This window comes from Bos taurus, chromosome 21 (genome assembly GCF_002263795.3).
Source record: "Bos taurus isolate L1 Dominette 01449 registration number 42190680 breed Hereford chromosome 21, ARS-UCD2.0, whole genome shotgun sequence".
In the NCBI taxonomy this organism is placed as follows: Eukaryota; Metazoa; Chordata; class Mammalia; order Artiodactyla; family Bovidae; genus Bos; species Bos taurus.
Genome location: NC_037348.1, coordinates 34,828,910 through 34,851,602, shown reverse-complemented (window position 1 = coordinate 34,851,602; position 22,693 = coordinate 34,828,910). Strand labels below are relative to the sequence as shown.

The 22,693-nt window shown below is 46.8% G+C and overlaps 2 protein-coding genes and 1 pseudogene across 2 annotated transcripts; all 3 read left to right on the top strand.

The window, feature by feature from the left end:
• Positions 1 to 541: 541 nt before the first annotated feature.
• On the top strand, positions 542 to 14,168 carry LOC788601 (granzyme H). The gene is given in 7 exon segments (XM_010817151.4): positions 542 to 788; positions 1,810 to 1,850; positions 1,852 to 1,955; positions 2,485 to 2,624; positions 2,821 to 2,922; positions 2,924 to 3,079; positions 14,163 to 14,168. Coding segments are annotated over 7 exon segments (603 nt in total). The 5' UTR covers positions 542 to 734.
• Positions 14,169 to 14,389: 221 nt separating this feature from the next.
• On the top strand, positions 14,390 to 16,482 carry LOC508858 (duodenase-1). The gene is made up of 5 exons (XM_002696645.7): positions 14,390 to 14,466; positions 14,661 to 14,808; positions 15,283 to 15,430; positions 15,618 to 15,875; positions 16,211 to 16,482. Exons 1-5 carry the CDS (start codon positions 14,415 to 14,417, stop codon positions 16,370 to 16,372), a joined length of 768 nt encoding a protein of 255 aa, XP_002696691.3. The 5' UTR covers positions 14,390 to 14,414; the 3' UTR covers positions 16,373 to 16,482.
• A 2,338-nt stretch (positions 16,483 to 18,820) lies between these two features.
• On the top strand, positions 18,821 to 21,324 carry LOC788612 (granzyme H-like; annotated as a pseudogene).
• The last annotated feature ends 1,369 nt before the right edge of the window (positions 21,325 to 22,693 follow it).

Genomic DNA, 22,693 nt, shown 5'->3' with positions numbered 1-22,693 from the left:
TGATTTTTTTTTTCTGGTTCAGTGAATATCAAGTCCAGGACTTTCATTCAAAATTTTCAGATAATAAAGCCTCTCTTTTTTCAGAATACTTATATTTAAACAAGAGATTCTAAATCCTCCAAAAATGTGAGGCTGGAACCCTGGCAAGATAGGAAATGGGGTTGCTGTTTGGGCCACTTGCGTGAGTCCAGGCCTCTCTGCTCCTAGAGCAAGTGCAGTCTCTGCCTCACCCTCGGCCCCAAGCAGAGCCCCACGCTGTAGTCCTCACGCACGTGTCCTCTGCCCATTGATTCTAGGTCTCCTCCAGCCCCTGAGCTTCCTAAGTACAGGAGCCAAGTCGCTGAATCCCTGACCCTCACCTATTGGGTAATTCTTCATGCTTTCCCCAGAATCAAAGAAGACCCAAGAGGGGAGAAATGCAGACCCTCCTGAATCAGTCACTAAGGGCCTCTGAGGACCCAACTCCTCCCCTGGCTGCAACACAGCCTCCACTTTCTTGCTGTTCCTCTTGCTCTGTGACTCAGCGGTGGGGGTGCAAGGGTGGTGACTGTGTCGTTCTCACCTACCCCACAGCAGAGAACATGGGCACATGTGACATGCTCACACCCGGCTGGGGGGAGCACAGCTCTGGGGGGTCTGTGGGGGCACCGAGCCTCCCCTGCTTCCTTCCCCTGTGCTTTGTGTCTGGAAGGAAGAAACCCCAGCAGCTTTGACCTGGGCAAATCTTCTGGAAGATGCAGCTACTCCTGCTCCTGATGGCCTTTCTTCTGCCTCCCGGACTGGGATATGTGAGTGACAGTCCCCATTCCTGACAGGGTAGCACATCTCACTAAACCTCTCCAAGTCCTGGTCCTTCTGCTCAGCTCCAATTTCTGAACCAGCTCCCATCCCAACTGAAACTACAAGTTTGATGCTGCACAGACATTCAGCAAGGATGGGTGGTAGGAAACAAGCTTTCACTAAAAGCTTTTTAGCTCTTAGCCTCTCTCACCACGGGTAAAGTGGGTTGAGCATTTGCTGGAGGATGTGAAGCTACAAAGCACAAGTAGGAAAATTCCTCACTCCAGCCAGGAAAGGACAACTCAGACAAATCATCCACAGTGCGGGAGTTCTCAGTGGACCCAGCTTAAGAACCAGAGAAACTTTTCAGTTTCCCCGCCCTTCACTCCTGCCCAGGAGAGGAACCCAGGGTGTGACTGGTCAGAAATGGCTAGATGGCAGCACCCAAAGCTCTCTGGGTGTCGTTACTCTTCCCCAGGCCCTAAGCAATTCATTTTCTGCCCCAGTGTCTTTGTCAGTGTCCTCCCCAATCCCTGTGGTCTTAAATGCCACCAGTACTATCCCCACCAAACCTCAGCCAAAAGCTAATTGGAGGCCATTCAGGCGTCCAGTCAACAGATGTTTACTGAGATCCTCAGATGCGTTATGCCCTAGGACATGTGGATTTTAGAAAACCCAACTCCACAAATTCATAGGTGGATTGTCAGAAAATGGCACCAATCAGGATGTTAGCAGAGGCTCAGAGGGGTCCAGGAGACTCCATGAAAATGAGGGCTCATCAAGGGGTCCCATCCATGATCTTCTGGGCTCCACTCTCTAGAAGGCACTTTCGGGCCCCTCCATATGTGTGTGTGACTCAGGATGTGGAAAACAGTACTGAGATTTGGGGTTCAGAAAAGGTTATCCCACCGCAGTGAGAACCTGGGGGACTTTCCCTTAGTGTCTTTTGGGCACTGTGGACCCACCTTGACTGCCACCTTCCCGAACCTCCCTTCTAACCATAGCCTCTCCCCTCTCCCCATCTTTCAGCCTTTTCTTTCAGAGGAGATCACTGGGGGCCATGAGGCCAAGCCCCTACATGGCTTTGGTTCAGTTTCTGGGTGAAAAGAGTTGGAAGAGGTGTGGCAGTGTTCTCATACAAAAGGACTTTGTTCTGACAGCTGCTCACTGCATAGGAAGATGAGGGGCAGTAGCCAGCCTACCCTACCTCAGGCCTGGACAGGGACCCGTCCTCTCCCCAGGAGCTGAGCCCAGGGGTACCCCTCCTTCACCCCAGGGTCCTAGAAATCAGGACCACAAGAGCTCATCAGACAAGACATCTTATGAGCAGGACTAGGATGATGAAAAGCTGAGAAACAGGACAAGAAAGGTTTTGAGGTCAGTGGGTCGGAGGTGAGAACAAGAGACAGGTTGAGAAGAGTTGACCCACAATGGCCAAATAAAGCATCAGAGAAGGATGAGAGTGTGCAGTGAGAGCCAAAACCCAAATTCAGAGTCGCTTCACCATATTGCTGAGAAAGCTCCCAGAGCCCTGCCCTCATGTCCCTGAGAAGCACAGGGCCCAGAGTCACTCAGCCCCAGGACCCTCTGTCACCTCAATTCCCCCTCAGCTACTCCCCTGCCCTGGTCTCAGCTGCCTATCACAGATCCTGGGCTGTATCTCTAGTGACCCCATGATCCCCACACCTCTGCTCTGGTCTCTGAGCAGCTCAATCTTCGTCAACCTGGGGGCCCACAACATCAAATAGCAGGAGAGGACCCAGCAGGTCATCCGGGTGAGGAGGGTCATCCGCCACCCAGACTATAATCCTAAGAACTTCTCCAACGACATCATGTTACTGCAGGCAAGGAAAACTCCCCACTGGCCCTGCCCTCCTGGGATCAGATTGCCCTCCCAGAATCTCCTGCCCTTTCATCCCTCCCATCCTGGCTGCCTGACCAGTCCCTGTGGCTCAGGAGAGAGGGCAGACACATCAACGTCACTGCCCTGTCCAGGCTTGGGGACCACTGGCTGAGCCAGACTCTTGCCTCTTCCCATAGCTGGAGAGAAAGGCCAAGCAGACTGCAGCTGTGAGGCAGCTCCGCCTGCCCAGGGCCATGGCCTGCATGAAGCCAGGACAGACCTGCAGTGTGGCCAGCTGTGGGGAAGGACTCCATGGGCACCTACCCTAACTCACTGCAGGAGGTAAAGCTGACCATGCAGGAGATTCAAATGTGTTAGTCCCACTTACACTACTATTACACCAATGCCATCCAGCTATGTATAGGGGACCCAAAGACAAAGAAAGCTTCTTTTAAGGTGAGAATGACATCTACTTTGCTTGGATCTGGGGAGAAGTGTGTTTGCAGAAGATCTGGGACCTGGGGACCACCTCACCCTCTAGACACCAAGACACATCCTGGGGCTAGTGTGTGAGTATGCTAGTGTGTGACATGAGTGCAATTGTGGGGCAGTTCCAACATTCTTTGGCATTGCCTTTCTTTGGGATTGGAATGAAAACTAATCCTTACCAGTCCTGTGGCCACTGGTGAGTTGTCCAAATTTGCTGACATATTGAGTGAGCACGTTCACAGCATCATCTTTTAGGATTTGAAATAGCTCAACTGGAATTCTATCACCTCCACTAGCTTTGTTCATAGTGATGTTTCCCACTTAGGAATGGAAACAACTTAGCAATGAAAACAGTGACAGACTTTCTTTTTGGGGGCTCCAAAATCACTGCAGATGGTGATTGTAGCCATGAAATTAAAAGACGCTTGCTCCTTGGAAGAAAAGTTATGACCAACCTAGATAGCATATTAAAAAAGCAGAGACATTACTTTGCCAACAAATGTCTCTCTAGTCAAAGCTTTGGTTTTTCTAGTAGTCATGTATGGATGTGAGAGTTGGACTATAAAGACAGCTGAGCACCGAAGAATTGATGCTTTTGAACTGTGGTGTTGGAGAAGCCTCAGGAGAGTCTTTGGAATGAAAGGAGATCCAACCAGTTCATCCGAAAGGAAATCAGTCCTGAATAGTCATTGGATGGACGATGTTGAAGCTGAAACTCCAATACTTTGGCCACCTGATGCGAAGAACTGACTCATTGGAAAAGACCTTGATGCTGGGAAAGATTGAAGGCAGGAGGGGAAGGGGTCAACAGAGGAAGAGATGGTTGGATGGCATCACCGACTCAATGGACATAAGTTTGAGTAAACTCCAGGAGTTGGTGATGGACAGGAAGGCCTGGTGTGCTACAGTCCATAGGGTCACAAAGAGTTGGACACGACTGAGCAACTGAACTGAATTGAACTGAAGGCACACTTGTCTTTGTACTCCAGGATGTCTGTCTCTAGGTGAGTGATCACACCATCATGGTTATCTGGGTCATTAAGGTCTTTTTTGTAATGTTCTTCTGTGTATTCTTGCCACTTCTACTTAATATCTTCTGCTTCTGTTAGGCCTTTTCTGTTCTTTATTGTTCCCATCTTTGCATGAAATGTTCCCATTGGTATCTCTAATTTTCTTGAAGAGATCTGTAGTCTTCCCATTCTATTGTTTTCCTCTATTTCTTTGCATTGATCACTTGAGAAGGCTTTGTCTCTCCTTGCTATCCTTTGGAACTGTGAATTCAGACGGATGTATCTTACCTTTTCTCCTTTGCCTTTTGCTTCTCTTCTTTCCTCAGCTATTTGTAAGGCCTCCTCAGACAACCATTTTGCCTTTTTGCATTTCTTCTTCTTGGGGTTGGTTTTGATCACCACCTCCTGTACAATGTTATGAACCTCCATCCATAGTTCTTTAGGCTTTCTATCTATCATGTCTAATCCCTTGAATCTACTTGTCACTTCCACTGTAAAATCTTAAGAGATTTGTTTTAGATCATACCTGAATGACCTGTTTTCCCTACTTCAACTGAAGTCTGAATTTTGCAATAAGGAGTTCATGATTTGAGCCACAGTCAGCTCCTGGTCTTGTTTTTGCTGACTGTATAGAGCTTCTCCATCTTCGGCTACAAAGAACATAATCAATCTGATTTCAGTACTGACCATCTGGTGATATCCATGTGTAGAGTCGTCTCTTATGTTGTTGGAAGAGGATGCTTGCTAGGACCACTGTGTTCTCTTGACAAAGCTCTGTTAGCCTTTGACCTGTTTCATTTTGTACTTCAAGGTCAAACTTACTTGTTACTCCAAGTATCTCTTGACTTCCGACTTTTGCATTCCTGTCCCCATGATAAAAAGGACATCTTTTTTTGGTGTTAGTTCTAGAAGGTCTTGTAGGTCTTCATAGAACCATTCAGCTTCTTTGGCAGTAGTGGCTGGGGCACAGACTTGGATTTCTATGATATTTAATGGTTTGCCTTGGAAACAAACAGATCATTCTGTCATTTTTGAGATTGAACTGAAGTACTGCATTTTGGACTCTCTTGTTGACTATGAGGACTACTCCATTTCTTCTAAGGCATTCATGCCCACAGGAGTAGATTTCATGGTCATTTGAATTAAACTTGCCTGTTTGGTCCATTTTAGTTCACTGATTCCTAAACTGTCAATGTTCACCCTTGCCATCTCCTGTTTGACCACTTCCAATTTACCTTGATTCATGGGCCTAACATTCCAGGTTTCTATGCAATATTGTCCTTTATAGCATCAGATCTTACTTCCATCACAAGTCACATCCATACTGGGCATTGTTTTCACTTTGACTCAACCTCTTCATTCTTTCTGGAGCTATTTCTCTACTCTTCTCCAGTAGCATATTAGTCACCGATATGGGGAGTTCATCTTTCAGTATCATATCTTTTTGCCTTTTCATATTGTTCATGGGGTTCTCACGGCAAGAACACTGAAGTGGTTTGCCATTCCCTTCTCCAGTAGACCATGTTTTGTCAGAAGTCTCCACCATCTGTCTTGGGTGGCCCTACATGGCATAGCTCATAGTTTCACTGGGTTAAACAAGTCTGTGATCCAGTGACCAGTTTGGTTAGTTTGAAAGAGAACCTTTCATCCTGTCCCTTTAGTCATAGCTGGTCTCTGGGCCAAGATTCCCTGCTGGTCAGCTGGGGCCTTTTGAGTTAGAAAGGGCTCCTGTCCTTAGTAGGACTGAAAAGCACATTTTTCATTTATCAATACAAATGCTGGTAGATCACCTACTAAGTGCTGGACACTATGATTGTACAGTGGTACAGTCCACACAATACAGGTTCTACTGTCTGAGCCCATTCAAGATAAAAACTCTCAACAAACTTGGTACAGAGGAAATATATCTCAGCAAAATACAGGCTGTTTATGACAGATCCACATTGGGCTTCCCTTGTGGCTCAGACATTAAAAGTCATGCAGGAGACCAGATTCAATCCCTGGGTGAGGAAGATCCTCTGGAGAAGGGAATGGCTACCACTCCAGTATTCTTGCCTGGGGAATTCCATGAACAAAGGAGCCCGGTGGGCTACAGTCCATGGGGTCCCAAAGAGTTGGACATGACTGAATGACTAACACTTTCACTTTCCATGACAGACCCACCACTTACATCACATTCATCAGTGAAAAGCTGAAAGCTTTTCCCCTAAGATTAGGAACAAAACAGAAATCCTAAAAAGGCTTCTAGCTATTCTTCAGTTCAGTTCAGTTCAGTTCAGTCGCTCAGTCATGTCCGACTCTTTCTGACCCCATGAATTGTAGCATGCCAGGTCTCCCAGTCTATCACCAACTGCCAGAGTTCACTCAGATCACATCCATCAAGGCAGTGATGCCATCCAGCCATCTCATCCTCTGTCGTCCCCTTCTCCTCTTCCCCCCAATCCTCCCAGCATCAAGGTCTTTACCAATGAGTCAACTCTTCAGCATTAGGTGGCCAAAGTACTGGAGTTTCAGCTTCAGCATCATTCCCTTCAAAGAAATCCCAGGGCTGATCTCCTTCAGAATGGACTGGTTGGATCTCCCTGCAGTGCAAGGGACTCTCAAGAGTCTTCTCCAACACCACACTTCAAAAGCATCAATTCTTCGGCGCTCAGCCTTCTTCACAGTCCAACTCTCACATCATACATGACTACTGGAAAAACCATAGCCTTGACTAGATGGACCTTTGTTGGCAAAGTAATGTCTCTGCTTTTCAATATGCTATATAGGTTTGTCATAAATTTTCTTCTAAAACTAAGCTTCTTAAATTTCATGGCTGCAGTCACCATCTGCAGTGACTTTAGAGCCCCAAAAAATAAAGCCTGACACTGTTTCCACTGTTTCCCCATCTATTTCCCATGAAGTGATGGGACCGGATGCCATAATCTTTGTTTTCTGAATGTTGAGCTTTAACCCAACTTTTTCACTCTCCACTATTCCTAAACCCTAAACTCAGCAAACTTCCTTTGCCATAAACATTTCCTTCACAAACAGGTCTCCGATAACAATCCTTCCCATGGCCTCAAGCTGTGGCCTATGTGCTCATCCTGTAACATTCTTTGTAAAGATCCTTGAACAAATGTCAATGGTTACTTTATAGATTATTTTCTGGGCACAACTGCAGAAGGCTCTGTGCTTTCTCATGCTTCTATCAAGAATACTAAGCACCTTAACATTCTTTCCAGCCAATTCAACCGAAGAAAGGAAAGAACAAGTCAGAATCACAAGGCCTAACTCCTTCATCCCGGGTCTGTGCCTGCGGGACAAGGAGAGGGGATTGGGGGCCGTGCCTCCATTTTGTCAGTAATGCCTAACGTGGCACCCAACAGTTGCACTCAATACTCCAGCAAATTAGGAAAAGTCAGCAGTGGCCACAGGACTGGAAAAGGTCAGGTCTATTCCAATCCCAAAGAAAGGCAATGCCAAAGAATGCTCAAACTACCACACAATTGCACTCATCTCACACACTAGTAAAGTAATGGTCAAAATTCTCCAAGCCAGGCTTCAGCAATACGTGAACCATGAACTTCGAGATGTTAAGCTGGTTTTAGAAAAGGCAGAGGAACCAGAGGTCAAATTGCCAACATGCACTGGATCATCGAAAAAGGAAGAGAGTTCCCGAAAAACATCTATTTCTGATTTATTGAATATGCCAAAGCCTTAGACTGTGTGGATCACAATAAACTGTGGAAAATTCTGAAAGAGATGGGAATACCAGAGCACCTGACCTGCCTCTTGAGAAACCTATATGCAGGTCAGGAAGCAACAGTTAGAACTGGACATGGAACAAGAGTCTGGTTCCAAATACGAAAAGGAGTTTGTCAAGACTGCATAGTGTCACCCTGCTTATATAACTTATATGCAGAGTACATCATGAGAAACGCTGGGCTGGAAGAAGCACAAGCTGAAATCAAGATTGCTGGGAGAAATATCAATAACCTCAGATATGCAGATGACACCACCCTTATGGCAGAAAGTGAGGAAGAACTAAAGAGCCTCCTGATGAAAGTGAAAGAGGAGAGTGAAAATGTTGGCTTAAAGCTCAACATTCAGAAAACTAAGATCATGGCATCTGGTCCCATCACTTCATGGCAAATCGATGGGGAAACAGTGGACACAGTGGATGAGTTTGTTTTCTGGGCTCCAAAATCACTGCAGATGGTGATTGTGGCCATGAAATTAAAAGACACTTACTCCTTGGAAGGAAAGTTATGACCAACCTAGACAGCATATTCAAAAGCAGAGACATTACTTTGCCAACAAAGGTTCGTCTAGTCAAGGCTATGGTTTTTCCAGCAGTCATGTATGGGTGTGAGAGTTGGACTGTAAAGAAAGCTGAGTGCAGAAGGATTGATGCTTTTGAACTGTGGTGTTGGAGAAGACTCTTGAGAGTCCTTTGGACTGCAAGGAGATCCACCCAGTCCATTCTAAAGTAGATCAGTCCTGGATGTTCATTGGGGGCACTGAGGTTGAAGCTGAAACGCCAGTACTTTGGCCATCTGATGTGAAAAGCTGACTCATTTGAAAAGACCCTGATGCTGGGAAAGATGGAGGGCAGGACGAGAAGGGGACGACAGAGGATGAGATGGTTGGATGGCATCAGTGACTCAATGGACATGGGTTTGGGTGGACTCTGGGGGTTGGTGATGCACAAGGAGGCCTGGCATGCTGCACTTCATGGGGTAGCATAGAATCGGACATGACGGAGTGACTAAACTGAACTCAGCACCTTTTTATGTACCTGTTGGCCATCTTCATGTCTTCTTTGGAAGAATGTCTATTCAGATGTTCTACCCATTTAAAAAATTACTTTTATCGAAATATAGGTGATTTACATGCTGTGTTAATTTCTGCTGTACAGAAATGTGGTTCAGTTATTCATATATATCCTTTTTTATATCCTTTTCCATTATGGTATATCACAGGTTACTGAGTATAATCCCCTGTGCTCTGCCTATTTTTCAGTTGGGTTATTTTCTCTTTTAATATTGAGTTGTATGAGTTCTTTATATGTTTTAAATGTTAGCCACTTATGAGACATATCATTTGTAAATACTTTCTTCTATCCAGTAGATTTCTCTTTTGTCTTGTTAATCATTTCCTTTACTATGCTAAAGCTTTGAAGTTTGATTAGGTCCCATTTGCTCCTTTTGCTTTTGTTTCCCTTGCCTGAGGAGAAATAGCCACAAAAGTATTGCTAAGACCTGACCAAAGAGTGCACTGCTTGTGTTTTCTTCTAAGAATTTAATCGTTTCTGTCTTGAATAAGTTTGAGTTTGTCTTCGTGTATGGTGTGAGAAATGTTCTAATTTTATTCCTTTATGTGTAGCTGTCCCGTTTTGCCAAAATGACTTATCAAAGAGACTGTCTTTTCTCTATTGTATGTATCTTGCCTCCTTTGTGATATAAACTGACCTTACATATGTGGGTCATTTCTGGGCCCTCCATTCTGTTCCATTGGTCTATGTGTCTGCTTTGTGCCAGTTTCATACCCTTTTGATTACAGTAGCTTTATAGTGTAGTCTGAACTGAGGGAGCGTGATGAACAGTGAAAGTGCTAGCTGCTCACTTGTGTCTGACTCTTTGCAACCCCAGGGACGGTAGCCCGCCAGGCTTCTCTGTCCCTGGAATTTTCCAGGCAAGAACACTGGAGGGATAGCCATTCCATTCTCCAGGGGATCTTCTTGACCCAAGGATAGAACCCCTGCTCTTGCATTGTAGGCAGAGTCTTTACCATTTGAGCCACCAGGGAAGCCTCAGGAAGCCTGATAACCCCATCTTCGTTCTTTTTCCTCAACATTGCTTTGGCTCTAAGGAGTCTTTTGTTGTTCCAGATGAATTATTTGTGGGACTATTTGTTCCAGTTCTGAAAAATGTCATGGGTGTTTTCATACGTATTGCCTTAACTATAGGTTGCTTGGAGTAGTTCACTCATTTTAGTAATAATAGCTTTTTCAATCCCTGAACATGCAATATCTTTCCATTTATTGGTATTGTCTTCAAATTCCTTCAGTCAGTGTTTTACAGATTTTAGAGTATAACACTTTCATGGGTAAATTTATTCATATTTATTTATAAATTTTGATTGGATTGTCATCCCCTTCTCCTCCTGCCCCCAATCCCTCCCAGCAACAGAGGCTTTTCCAATGAGTCAACTCTTCGCATGAGGTGGCCAAAGTACTGGAGTTTCAGCTTCAGCATCATTTCCTCCAAAGAAATCCCAGGGCTGATCTCCTTCAGAATGGACTGGTTGGATCTCCTTGCAGTCCAAGGGACTCTCAAGAGTCTTCTCCAACACCACAGTTCAAAAGCATCAATCCTTCTGCACTCAGCTTTCTTTACAGTCCAACTCTCACACCCATACATGACTGCTGGAAAAACCATAGCCTTGACTAGACGAACCTTTGTTGGCAAAGTAATGTCTCTGCTTTTGAATATGCTGTCTAGGTTGGTCATAACTTTCCTTCCAAGGAGTAAGTGTCTTTTAATTTCATGGCCACAATCACCATCTGCAGTGATTTTGGAGCCCAGAAAAATAAAGTCTGACACTGTTTCCACTGTTTCCCCATCTATTTCCCATGAAGTGATCAGACCAGATAGCATGATCTTCGTTTTCTGAATGTTGAGCTTTAAGCCAACTTTTTCACTCTCACTTTCACTTTCATCAAAAGGCTTTTTAGTTCCTCTTCACTTTCTGCCATAAGGGTGGTGTCATCTGCATATCTGAGGTTATTGATATTTCTCCCAGCAACCTTGATTCCAGCTTGTGCTTCTTCCAGCCCAGCGGTTCTCATGATGTACTCTGCATATAAGCTACATAAGCAGGGTGACAATATACAGCCTTGACATACTCCTTTTCCTATTTGGAACCAGTCTATATAGGATTCAGTAATTCCAAACCTGGGTATATATCCAAAGTAAAGAAAAGCACTAATTCAATACGTCATTAATATATGCACTCCAATGTTCAGAAAGGCATTATTTACAAAAACCAAGCTATGAAATCAAGCTCAGCATCCATTAACAGATGAATGGATAGAGAAGGGGTGGCATATATATACACACAATAGTATCTACTCAGCCATAAAAAAGTGAAATTTGTCCATTTGCAACAACATGAATGGACCTGTAAAGTATTACGTTTAGTGATATCAGGGAAGAATAACTACTGCACATTTTCACTTATATGTAGAATCTAAAATATAAAACAGTTGAACAAATTTAACAAAATAGAAACAGACTCATAGATACAGAGAACAAATTAGTGGTTACCAGAGGGGAGTGGGTGGTGACAGAGACAAGATAGTCAAAGGGGATTAAGAGGTACAAACCAGTAGGTATCAAATAAATAGGATACATGGATATAATGTACAGCGCTGGGTATGTAGTCAATACTATATAATAACTTTATATGGAGTATAAACTATAAAAATATGGGGTACTACATTGTACACCAGAAACTAATACTGTGAGTTGCTATACTTTAATTTTTAAAAAGTGACTAAATGGAAAAGAATTTATATCAGTTTCTTACATCGATTATTGACTATTTAAGGCAAAATAGTATATGAGGCATATAGTGGTGAAGTGTATGACAAAGATAACTCAAAGGGTGAGAAGGGAGACGAGGGAAAATATACCATACGAGGTTCACATATGAGTGAAAAACAAAGTGAAAGTATTAGCTGCTCGGTCCCATCTGAGTCTTTGCAGCCCCATAGACTACAGCAGCCAGGCTCTCCGTCCATGCGATTTCCCAGGCAAGAATCCTGGAGTGGGTAGCCATTCCCTTCTCCAGGGGCTCTTCCCAACCCAGGGCTCACACCCAGATCATCGTCATTACAGGTAGGTTTTTTACCATCTGAGCCACAGGGAAAGCTGAAGGCATATCCTTCAGTGTAACAACTAAATTAATAGGTAGACATATAACAGAAAGCCAATAAAGAAGCCAAAATGAGACATCATAAAATAGAGCAGAATAGCAGGGCAGAAGAACAGAGAATAAATCCCACTGTGTTCCAGAAAGAACTTTCATAGTTTTTAGCTCTGATAGGCTAACCTTCTCCCTTATTATACATTTTTCATTTGGACAAAATTTCCCTAGTGATTCTTTCATGTTTATTTTCCACATAAATTTAGAAATTGTCTAGAACTTGTGGAACACTAGGAGAAAAAATTCAATAGCTTTCTTTTAAAAATCACATTATATATATTATTTTTATAACCATATTCACATATTAACTTGGGAGAATCAGTACATTTTTGGTGTAGATCTATTCTATTTGAGAACTAGGAATATCTTGCTGCTTCTAAAGACTTCTTGTGTTTTTCAGAAGCAGTTTAACATTTTGCATGAATAGATTTTTCACAATTCTGGTTAAGTTTTTCCTCAGCCTCATACCTATATTTGGTACTTCTGTAACAGATTTTCTTTTAAATTATATCTTAAAACAGGTTATTATTATATATTTGAAAGGTACAGGTTTCCTTTTACATTGGAAATAATCTCAAGCTCATAAACAAGTTGCAATCGCGATGCAAAAAGTTTTCCTCTCCAGAACCGTTTGCTAGTATAAGTTACTGAAACAGCACTCTATTGCTTCTCAAATACTATAGAATGTAATTCGTACAAACAAGGACATACGTAGCCACCATCCACCCTTCAGACCCAGGAAGTTAACACCGCTGCCACAATCATCATCTAATCCTCAGTGAAAAACCTAGCTCAGTAGCCTGAATAAGTTGACTTATCTGACCAGCATCTGCAGAGATATATATATCACCAATTTCTCACCCATCATCCCCAAGGGCATCCCCTGATCCCCACGCCCCAGGATCTGGTGATGCACATTAGGTGGCCCCTTCCTACCAATGCCCACCTCACCCTATTTGTCGTGCTCTGATAAATCCCACCTGATTGCCCCCACCCCGAAGAAGGCCCGTAAACCCCCCTTGCTCAGAAACCACCCATCCCTTGTGTGAACACCCTCCTTATCCCACATGGGCATTGAATCTCCGCCTCATGTGTATTCTGTTACCTGATCCAGGATGCCCAATGCAGGGTGTAGGGTGAGAAGTGTGTCCACACAGGAGAGAGGCCAGGTGTGGACACACGCTCACCCGATGTGGGCTTGGCTTGGACAGCATGCCCTGGTTACCTGTGGCTCCCCTCCCAGAATCCATATTGACAGTGGGCTTTCATTGCTTTAGAAGAGACTTGAGATCAAGGTGTTTAGGCCCCAAGATGTTTTCAATTATATGACTCTCTCCACCTTTTCCATTGTTGGGACATGGCCAGGATAATTTGGTTAGCAAATTGTATAGGGATATCAGAATGCCATTCTCTGGGTAGTGGTGGGGGAATTCTGCGTTGCCTCCCTGGCACCCACTCCACTTCACGTGGAACTCCCATCCCACAGGCTCTTCTTCCTTGACTGCAACACTCCTGCTGGGAGATGAAATCTAGACCCTTCCTTTTTCATCTTCTGGGAGCTCTTGATTGCCTCAAACAGAGGGATATGGTGGAATAGATGTCATAGGACATCAAAAGTGAGGTAATTAAAAGAGCCCAGCTTGTGCCTGGCTTGTTTCTTAGCAGATGCTTCTTTGGGAGAAAGCCAACAACATGTCATGTGTGAGGGAGACTGACAATCCCAGAAACAGAGATGACTTGAGGTGCCTCATGGAGAGAAACCAACATGCCCAGTGAACAGCCAGCACCATCCACTGGGTGTGTGTGAGCAAGACGTCAAGTAATTCAGCATCCAGGCTTCAAACCTCCCTGATACCAAGAGCAGCAGAGGAATGCTATCCACACTGGATCCTGACCAAAATGCAGATTCATGGCTAAAACAATGTTGCTGTTTTGAAAAAAAAAAATACTCAGTCTTTAAGAACTGGAATAATCTCTCTTCAGCATCACTCTCACACACCATCCTGTATACACCACACCATGGTTCTCACCATCCTGTTTGACCCTGACGGTTTTGTCTCCTCCACCAGAAGTGACAGATCTTATCTCCAAATTTCTCATACAAAGAGGCCTCAAAACACAATCACCCTGGTGATCAAAGAGAACCACAGAAATGAAGACATTCTATGTCATGCTCCACTCAGACCCCAGCACCTGGTCAGACAGAGGTGTGAGACTTCAGAGAAACCTCAAGTGATAAAAGCCACAACAAGGCGGAGACACTGGTTAAAAGACCAGATGGAAGTAGCAGCTGCTCAGATCTGGGCAGCTTTCCTGCAGAGATGGTCCTGCTCCTGTTCCTGGTGGCCCTTCTGTTCCCTACTGAGGAGGCAGGTGAGTGACGGTCCCACCCTCAGAAGCCCAGTCCCACCCCACACGAACAGACCTGCCCAGACGCTACACTCATGCACAGCCTGCACCTGGTCCATCTAAGAAAATTTCTGAACTCAGGGAAACCTTGATCCCATCTCCCCTGTTCAAACTTTGGCTCCATGAGCACAGCGGGCAGGCTGGAATCTTTCTTTCAGGGAGAATCATCGGGGGCCACAAGGCCAAGCCACACTCCCGTCCCTACATGGCGTTTCTTCAGTTCAAGATTTCAGGGGAACCTCAAAGATGTGGGGGATTCCTTGTGCGTGAGGACTTCGTGCTGACAGCAGCTCACTGCCTGGGAAGGTGAGGAGCAGTGCCGGGCCCCCACCCCTCTGTGGAGCCCTCCCAGGGAACCCTCTTAGGAGCTGCAGACCTGTGCCACCAGGTAACATAGGAAGCTATTCAGAGGACAGGTGAGCACTGGGGAGAGAGGGACAGGTCAATGCCAGTCACGCATGGAGAGAAGGGACTGATCAAACCTGGAACATAAGGAAGCCAAGGTTGTGGCCTGGAGCCCACAGTGCAAATGTGAGAAATTCATGTTTTCCTTAGAGACAGTCAAGCTCGAGCAGGACTGAACACCCTCTGTGGACTACAGGAACTGCCACCCTGCCCAGGCTGCCAGGGAGCAGTTTAGAGATGCTCAGCCCCAGGGCTCACCGCCTAGAATTTCGCCACACCCTCCTCTGCCCCGCCCTAAGTTTTGCCCTGTCCCAAGCTGTGCTCTTTCCTCCCGGCTCCTGGACCGTTCCTCCTGTGACTCCCTTTCCCTCTCAGCTCTCTGAGCACCTCAATCAACGTCACCCTGGGGGCCCACAACATCAAAGAACGAGAGATGACCCAGCAGGTCATCCCAGTGAGAAGACCCATTCCCCACCCAGACTATAATGATGAGACTTGGGCCAACGACATCATGTTACTGAAGGTGGGACACAAGGCTGCACTGACTCTGGACTTCCATCCAGGCTTCTGCATCCCCCATGAACCCATTCCTGACCCTCCTCCTGTACAACCCCTCCATGGTCCCAATGCTGAGAAGAAGGCAACCCCATGACTGTCTTGCAGTCTCTATGGGTCATCAGTGGGTAAGAATGCCTTTCTTCTGCTTTCAGCTGATGAGGAAGGCACATGTGACCACCACTGTGAGCCCCATCAGTCTGCCCAGGGACTGGGATACGGTGAATCCAGGGATGATGTGCAGTGTGGCCGGTTGGGGGCGACGGGGGGTAAATATGCCCTCTACAGACAAACTACAGGAGGTAGATCTTGAAGTCCGAAGTGAGGAGGAATGTAAGGATCGCTTCCAAGACTACAATGCCTCCATACAGATATGTGCTGGAGATCCAAGCAAGAGGAAGAATTCTTTCTCGGTGAGATCCCCAGTGTTATCCGTGCAAAACCCTGGGCCCAACTGAGCTGGGACGATGGGTGGCTGTGGGAACAAAGCCCGCCCCTGTGTCCCCAGCCTGTCCTCCTATCTGGACACTGTCCTGTGTCCCTGGGGCGTGAGCACTGCCCCACAGTCACAAATGGGTGGAGGTTTCCTGCAGGAGGAGCAGCAGGATTGTCAATGCCAGGATGAAACCTCAGGACAAACAAGGCCCTGACATCAGCCAGGACCGCTAACTGAGCCCACCCACGCCAGGGTGGCAGGGAGACCAGACCCGAAGAAGGTGAGCTCAGCCCTTGCTCTCTCTATCCACAGGGTGACTCTGGGGGCCCGCTTGTGTGTAATGGTGTGGCCCAGGGCATTGTGTCCTATGGAAGAGATGATGGGACAACTCCAGATGTCTACACCAGAATCTCCAGCTTTCTGTCCTGGATCCATTCCACAATGAGACGGTACACACGCCAGGGATCAGCATGACATGTCCTCGGGATGGACTCCTCCATGTTCCCTGGGATTTGAAGCACTGGTCAAAGTGTGTGGAGGAAGGTTGCCTGGAACTTAATAAACATTCATCTCTTGAAAAGAAATCACTGACTGCTCCGTTATTCACAAATTCGTTACGTACCTTCTCTGTCAGGGAAACCTCTGTTCACGTTTCTGCTCTGTTAGCAGCTTCCCCCTCCAGCACATACACTGCTCCCCTCACCCCTCCCTTCCATTCTCTAGAATAAAGTCTTCTGCTGTACCTACAGCCAGCTCCCTCCAGTCCCATGTCCCCAGTGCCAGCTCCCCCTCAGGCTGCCCGTGAGCTCCATCAGAGAAGGGAGACCCCTCCTCAGGAACACAGGACCCCCTGGTCCACGACCCTTGTGTCTCGTCCATATGCCCTCCTCCTCGTCAACACCTACTTCCCTCCCCCACATCCCAGTGTCCAGGGGGCAACAGAAGAGAATCCAGATTTGGAAAGGGGACCACCTGAGAAACTCTGGTGTCGAGGGGGGCACTGGTCCACCCTAACAGAAATGGGGGAGGTTTACAAAGGTGTAGCTCACCCCATGCAGTGTTCCCTCCCTGCATCAGAGCAGGCAGAGCTCAGAAGCCTGAGAAAGTTCCAGGAGGCCTTCAGTATTCCTAGGCCCAGCTTGAGTGCCTGTCACAGCCCTGTCTTGGAGTCCTAGGCCCAGGGCCCTGTGCAGCCTCTGGTGTCCTGAGGGCACATCCTCCTTCAGCCCCAAGTGACCTTCAGGGGGCTCTTCCACCTTGGGCGGAGCCAGCCGTTCCCCACCTTCATCATTCCCATGTGTGTTTGTGCATAAATATATTTATCTCCAAAGATACTCACTCTAAAGAAAATCATTGGTTTCAAGGTATCCTAAAGTTTCAAAGAGTATCTATAGCCTATAGTTATTGGGTACATTTCTTCGTGTATTTTTTTTTTTAATCAATTGCTGAAGTTTTGATGCAAGGTTCAGAAGAGCAACCTTAGTTTTAAGACATGCAGTTTAGAGAGGGCTTAAGAGAAGTGGTTTGCTGAACATTTGAATGGAGAGTGAGCTTCAACTATTGCAAAATGTGTTCTGGCAGAAAGTAACACATATTCATCAAAATACATTCCTCATCAATGGAACATATGCAACACGGTGCGTGCAAGTGTGCTAAGTTACTTCAGTCATGTCCGATTCTTTGTGACCCTATGGACGGTCGCCCTCCAGGCTCCTCTGCCCATTCATCATAGAAAGACAAGTAAATACAGAACATATGGATGAGAAAAGGAAACGAAGTGCAGTTCCACCACCCCCGATCATCATCATTAACACTTAAGCATATTTCCTTCCACTATTTTTCTATTTATTCATAAGATGCTCTTGCTTCAACTCCCTTGGGATTTGGTTGTTTACAGCTCCTCATGCCCTCCTTTCCATTCCTCTTTCTTCTGTCTTCATACTGCTGAGAGTGTGGGGGTCATCTGCACATGTTTAGGATGACCTGGCCCAGAGACAGCAGATATATGGCTCTCTGGGCCTCTGGACAGGGAATACTTAGTGGGGAGTAAGTATTAGATGACGGGCATCTCTTTCCCCTTCACCACTCACCTGTCACCAGCATATCTGGAGAGGAAGCCCCTCCTGACTCACAAACACCCTGATTCAGGTGGGACAGACCCCAGGTGAGCTTGAGGGGCTCTGGATACCTCAGCACAACCCAACCATGTCCCTCATTGCCGAAGGACCCGGTGATGGTTTTTTTCCTGGTTCAGTGAATATCAACTCCAGGACTTTATGTTCAAAATTTTCAGATAAGAAAGGCCCTCTTTGTTACAGAATACTTATATTTAAACAAGAGATTCTAAATCCTCCAAATATGTGAGGCTGGAACCCTGGCAAGATAGGAAATGGGGTTGCTGTTTGGGCCACTTGGGTGAGTCCAGGCCTCTCTGCTCCTAAAGCAAGTGCAGTCTCTGCCTCACCCTCAGCCCCAAGTAGAGCCCCCCGCCACAGTCCTCATGCACGTGTCCTCTGCCCATTGATTCTAGGTCTCCTCCAGCCCCTGAGCTTGCCAAGTACAGGAGCCAAGTCGCTGAATCCCTGACCCTCACCTATTGGGTAATTCTTCATGCTTTCCCCAAAATCAAAGAAGACCCAAGAGGGGAGAAATGCAGACCCTCCTGATTCAGTCATTGAGGGCCTCTGGGGATCCAGCTCCTCCCCTGGCAGCGACACAGCCTCCACTTTCTTGCTGTTCCTCTTGCTCTGTGACTCAGCAGAGGGGGTGCAAGGGTGGTGACTGTGTCGTTCTCACCTACCCCACAGCAGAGAACATGGGCACACGTGGCATGCTTACACCCGGCTGGGGGAGCACAGCTCTGGGGGGTCTGTGGGGGAACTGAACCTCCCCTGCTTCCTTCCCCTGTGCTTTGTGTCTGGAAGGAAGAAACCCCAGCAGCTCTGACCTGGGCAAATCTTCTGGAAGATGCAGCTACTCCTGCTCCTGATGGCCTTTCTTCTGCCTCCTGGGCTAGGATATGTGAGTGACCATCCCCATTTCTGACAGGGTAGCCCATCTCACTAAACCTCCCGACATCCTGGTCCTTCTGCTCAGCTCCAATTTCTGAACCAGCTCCCATCCCAACTGAGACTACAAGTTCGATGCTGCATAGACATTCAGCAAGGATGGGTGGTAGGAAGCAAGCTTTCACTAAAAGCTTTTGTGGCTCTTAGCCCCTCTCTCACCACTGGCAAAGTGGGTTGAGCATTTGCTGGAGGATGTGAAGCTACAAAGCACAAGTAGGAAAATTCCTCACTCCAGCCAGGAAAGGACAACTCAGACAAACCATCCACAGCGTGGGAGTTCTCAGTGGACCCAGCTTAAGAACCAGAGAAACTTGTCAGTTTCCCCGCCCTTCACTCCTGCCCAGGAGAGGAGCCCAGGGTGTCACTGGTCAGAAATGTCTAGATAGCAGCACCCAAAGCTCTCTGGGTGTCGTTACTCTTCCCCAGGCCCTAAGCAGTTCATTTTCTGCCCCAGTGTCTTTGGCATTGTCCTCCCCCATCCCTGTGGTCTTAAATCCCACCAGTACTATCCCCACCAAACCTCAGCCAAAAGCTAATTGGAGGCCATTCAGGCGTCCAGTCAACAGATGCTTACTGAGATCCTGGGATGCGTTATGCCCTAGGACATGTGGATTTTAGAAAACCCAACTCCATAAACTCATAGGTGGATTGTTAGAAAATGGCACCAATCAGGATGTTAGCAGAGGTTTAGAGGGGTCCAGAAGACTCCATGAGAATGAGGGCTCATCAGGGGGTCCCATCCATGATCTTCTGGGCTTCACCCTCTGGAAGGCAGTCTCGGGCCCCTTCATATGTGTGTGTGACTCAGGATGTGGAGAACAATACTGAGGTTTGGGGTTTAGAAAAGGTTATCCCACCGCCGTGAGAACCTGGGGGACTCTCCCTTAGTGTCTGTTGGGCACTGTCGACCCACCTTGACTGCCACCTTCCCGAACCTCCCTTCTAACCATAGCCTATTCCATCTCCCCATCTTTCAGCCTTTTCTTTCAGAGGAGATCACTGGGGACCATGAGGCCAAGCCCCACTCCTGCCCCTACATGGCTTTGTTCAGTTTCTGGGTGAAAAGAGTTGGAAGAAGTGTGGCGGTGTTCTCATACAAAAGGACTTTGTTCTGACAGCTGCTCACTGCAGAGGAAGGTGAGGGGCATTAGCCAGCCTACCCTACCTGAGGCCTCGACAGGGACCCGTCCTCTCCCCAGGAGCTGAGCCCAAGGGTACCCCTCCTTCACCCCAGGATCCTGGAAATCAGGACCACAAGAGCTCATCAGACAAGCCATCTGATGAGCAGGACTAGGGTGATTAAAAGCTGAGAAACAGGACAAGAAAGGTTTTGAGGTCAGTGGGTCGGCGGTGAGAACAAGAGACAGGGTTGAGAAGGCTTGACCCACAATGGTCAAATAAAGCATCAGAGACGGATGAGAGTGTGCAGTGAGAGCCAAAACCCAAACTCAGAGTCACTTCACAATATTGCTGAGAAAGCTCCTGGAGCCCTGCCCTCATGTCCCTGAGAAGCACAGGGCCCAGAGTCACTCAGTGCCAGGACCCATCTGTCACCTGAACTCCCCTTCAGCTGCTCCCCTGCCCTGGTGTCAGCTGCCTGTCACTGCTCCTGGCCTGTATTTCTGGTGACCCCATGATCCCCACACCTCTGCTCTGGTCTCTGAGCAGCTCAATCATTGTCACCCTGGGGGCCCACAACATCAAACAGCAAGAGAGGACCCAGCAGGTCATCCAGGTGGGGAGGGCCACCCACCACCCAGACTTTAATCCTAAGAATTTCACCAACGACATCATGTTACTGCAGGCAAGGAAAACTCCCCACTGGCCCTGCCCTCCTGGGATCAGATTGCCCTCCCAGGATCTCCTGCCATTTCGTCCCTCCCATCCTGGCTGCCTGACCAGTCCCTGTGGCTCAGGAGAGAGCAGAGACAGATCAACGTCACTGCCCTGTCCAGGCTTGGGGACCACTGGCTGAGCCAGACTCTTGCCTCTTCCCATAGCTGGAGAGAAAGGCCAAGCAGACTGCAGCTGTGAGGCAGCTCCGCCTGCCCAGGGCCATGGCCTGCATGAAGCCAGGACAGACCTGCAGTGTGGCTGTGGCTGGGGAAAGGACTCCATAGGCACCTACCCTAACTCACTGCAGGAGGTAAAGCTGACCATGCAGGAGGATCAAATGTGTGAGTCCCACATACACTACTATTACATCAACGCCATCCAGCTATGTATAGGGGACCCAAAGACAAAGAAAGCTTCCTTTAAGGTGAGAATGACATCTACTTTGCTTCGATCTGGGGAGAAGTGTGTTTGCAGAAGATCTGGGACCTGGGGACCGCCTCACCCTCTAGACACCAAGACACATCCTGGGGCTAGTGTGTGAGTATGCTAGTGTGTGACATGAGTGCAATTGTGGGGCAGTTTCAACATTCTTTGGCATTGCCTTTCTTTGGGATTGGAATGAAAACTAATCCTTTCCAGTCCCGTGGCCACTGGTGACTTGTCCAAATTTACTGACATATTGAGTGAGCACGTTCACAGCATCATCTTTTAGGATTTGAAATAGCTCAACTGGAATTCTATCACCTCCACTAGCTTTGTTCATAGTGATGTTTCGCACTTAGGAATGGGAACAACTTAGCAATGGAAGCAGTGACAGACTCTCTTTTGGGGTCCAAAATCACTGCAGATGGTGATTGTAGCCATGAAATTAAAAGACGCTTGCTCGTTGGAAGAAAAGTTATGACCAACCTAGATAGCATATTAAAAAAGCAGAGACATTACTTTGCCAACAAAGGTCTCTCTAGTCAAAGCTTTGGTTTTCCAGTAGTCATGTATGGATGTCAAAATTGGACTATAAAGACAGCTGAGCACCGAAGAATTGATGCTTTTGAAATGTGGTGTTGGAGAAGACTCAGGAGAGTCCCTTGGAATGAAAGGAGATCCAACCAGTCCATCCGAAAGGAAATCAGTCCTGAATAGTCATTGGATGGACAATGTTGAAGCTGAAACTCCAATACTTTGGCCACCTGATGTGAAGAATTGACTCATTGGAAAAGACCTTGATGCTGGGAAAGACTGAAGGCAGGAGGGGAAGGGGTCAACAGAGGATGAGATGGTTGGATGGCATCACCGACTCAATGGACATAAGTTTGAGTAAACTCCAGGAGTTGGTGATGTACAGGAAGGTCTGGTGTGCTACAGTCCATGGGGTCTCAAAGAGTTGGACACGACTGAGCAACCGAACTGAATTGAACTGAAGGCACACTTGTCTTTGTACTCCAGGATGTCTGTCTCTAGGTGAGTGATCACACCATCATGGTTATCTGGGTCATTAAGGTCTTTTTTGTAATGTTCTGTGTATTCTTGCCACTTCTACTTAATATCTTCTGCTTCTGTTAGGCCTTTTCTGTTCTTTATTGTTCCCATCTTTGCATGAAATGTTCCCATTGGCATCTCTAATTTTCTTGAAGAGATCTGTAGTCTTCCCATTCTATTGTTTTCCTCTATTTCTTTGCATTGATCACTTGAGAAGGCTTTGTCTCTCCTTGCTATTCTTTGGAACTGTGCACTCAGATGGATGTATCTTACCTTTTCTCCTTTGCCTTTTGCTTCTCTTCTTTCCTCAGCTATTTGTAAGGCCTCCTCAGACAACCATTTTGCCTTTTTGCATTTCTTCTTCTTGGGGTTGGTTTTGATCATCACCTCCTGTACAACGTTATGAACCTCCATC

Coding starts and splice junctions, on each gene's coding strand:
- LOC508858 (XM_002696645.7), top strand. CDS start 14,415: ATGGTCCTGCTCCTGTTCCTGGTGGCCCTTCTGTTCCCTACTGAGGAG. Junction 14,467..14,660: donor GTTCCCTACTGAGGAGGCAG/GTGAGTGACGGT, acceptor TCTTTCTTTCAG/GGAGAATCATCGGGGGCCAC. Junction 15,876..16,210: donor AGAGGAAGAATTCTTTCTCG/GTGAGATCCCCA, acceptor CTCTATCCACAG/GGTGACTCTGGGGGCCCGCT.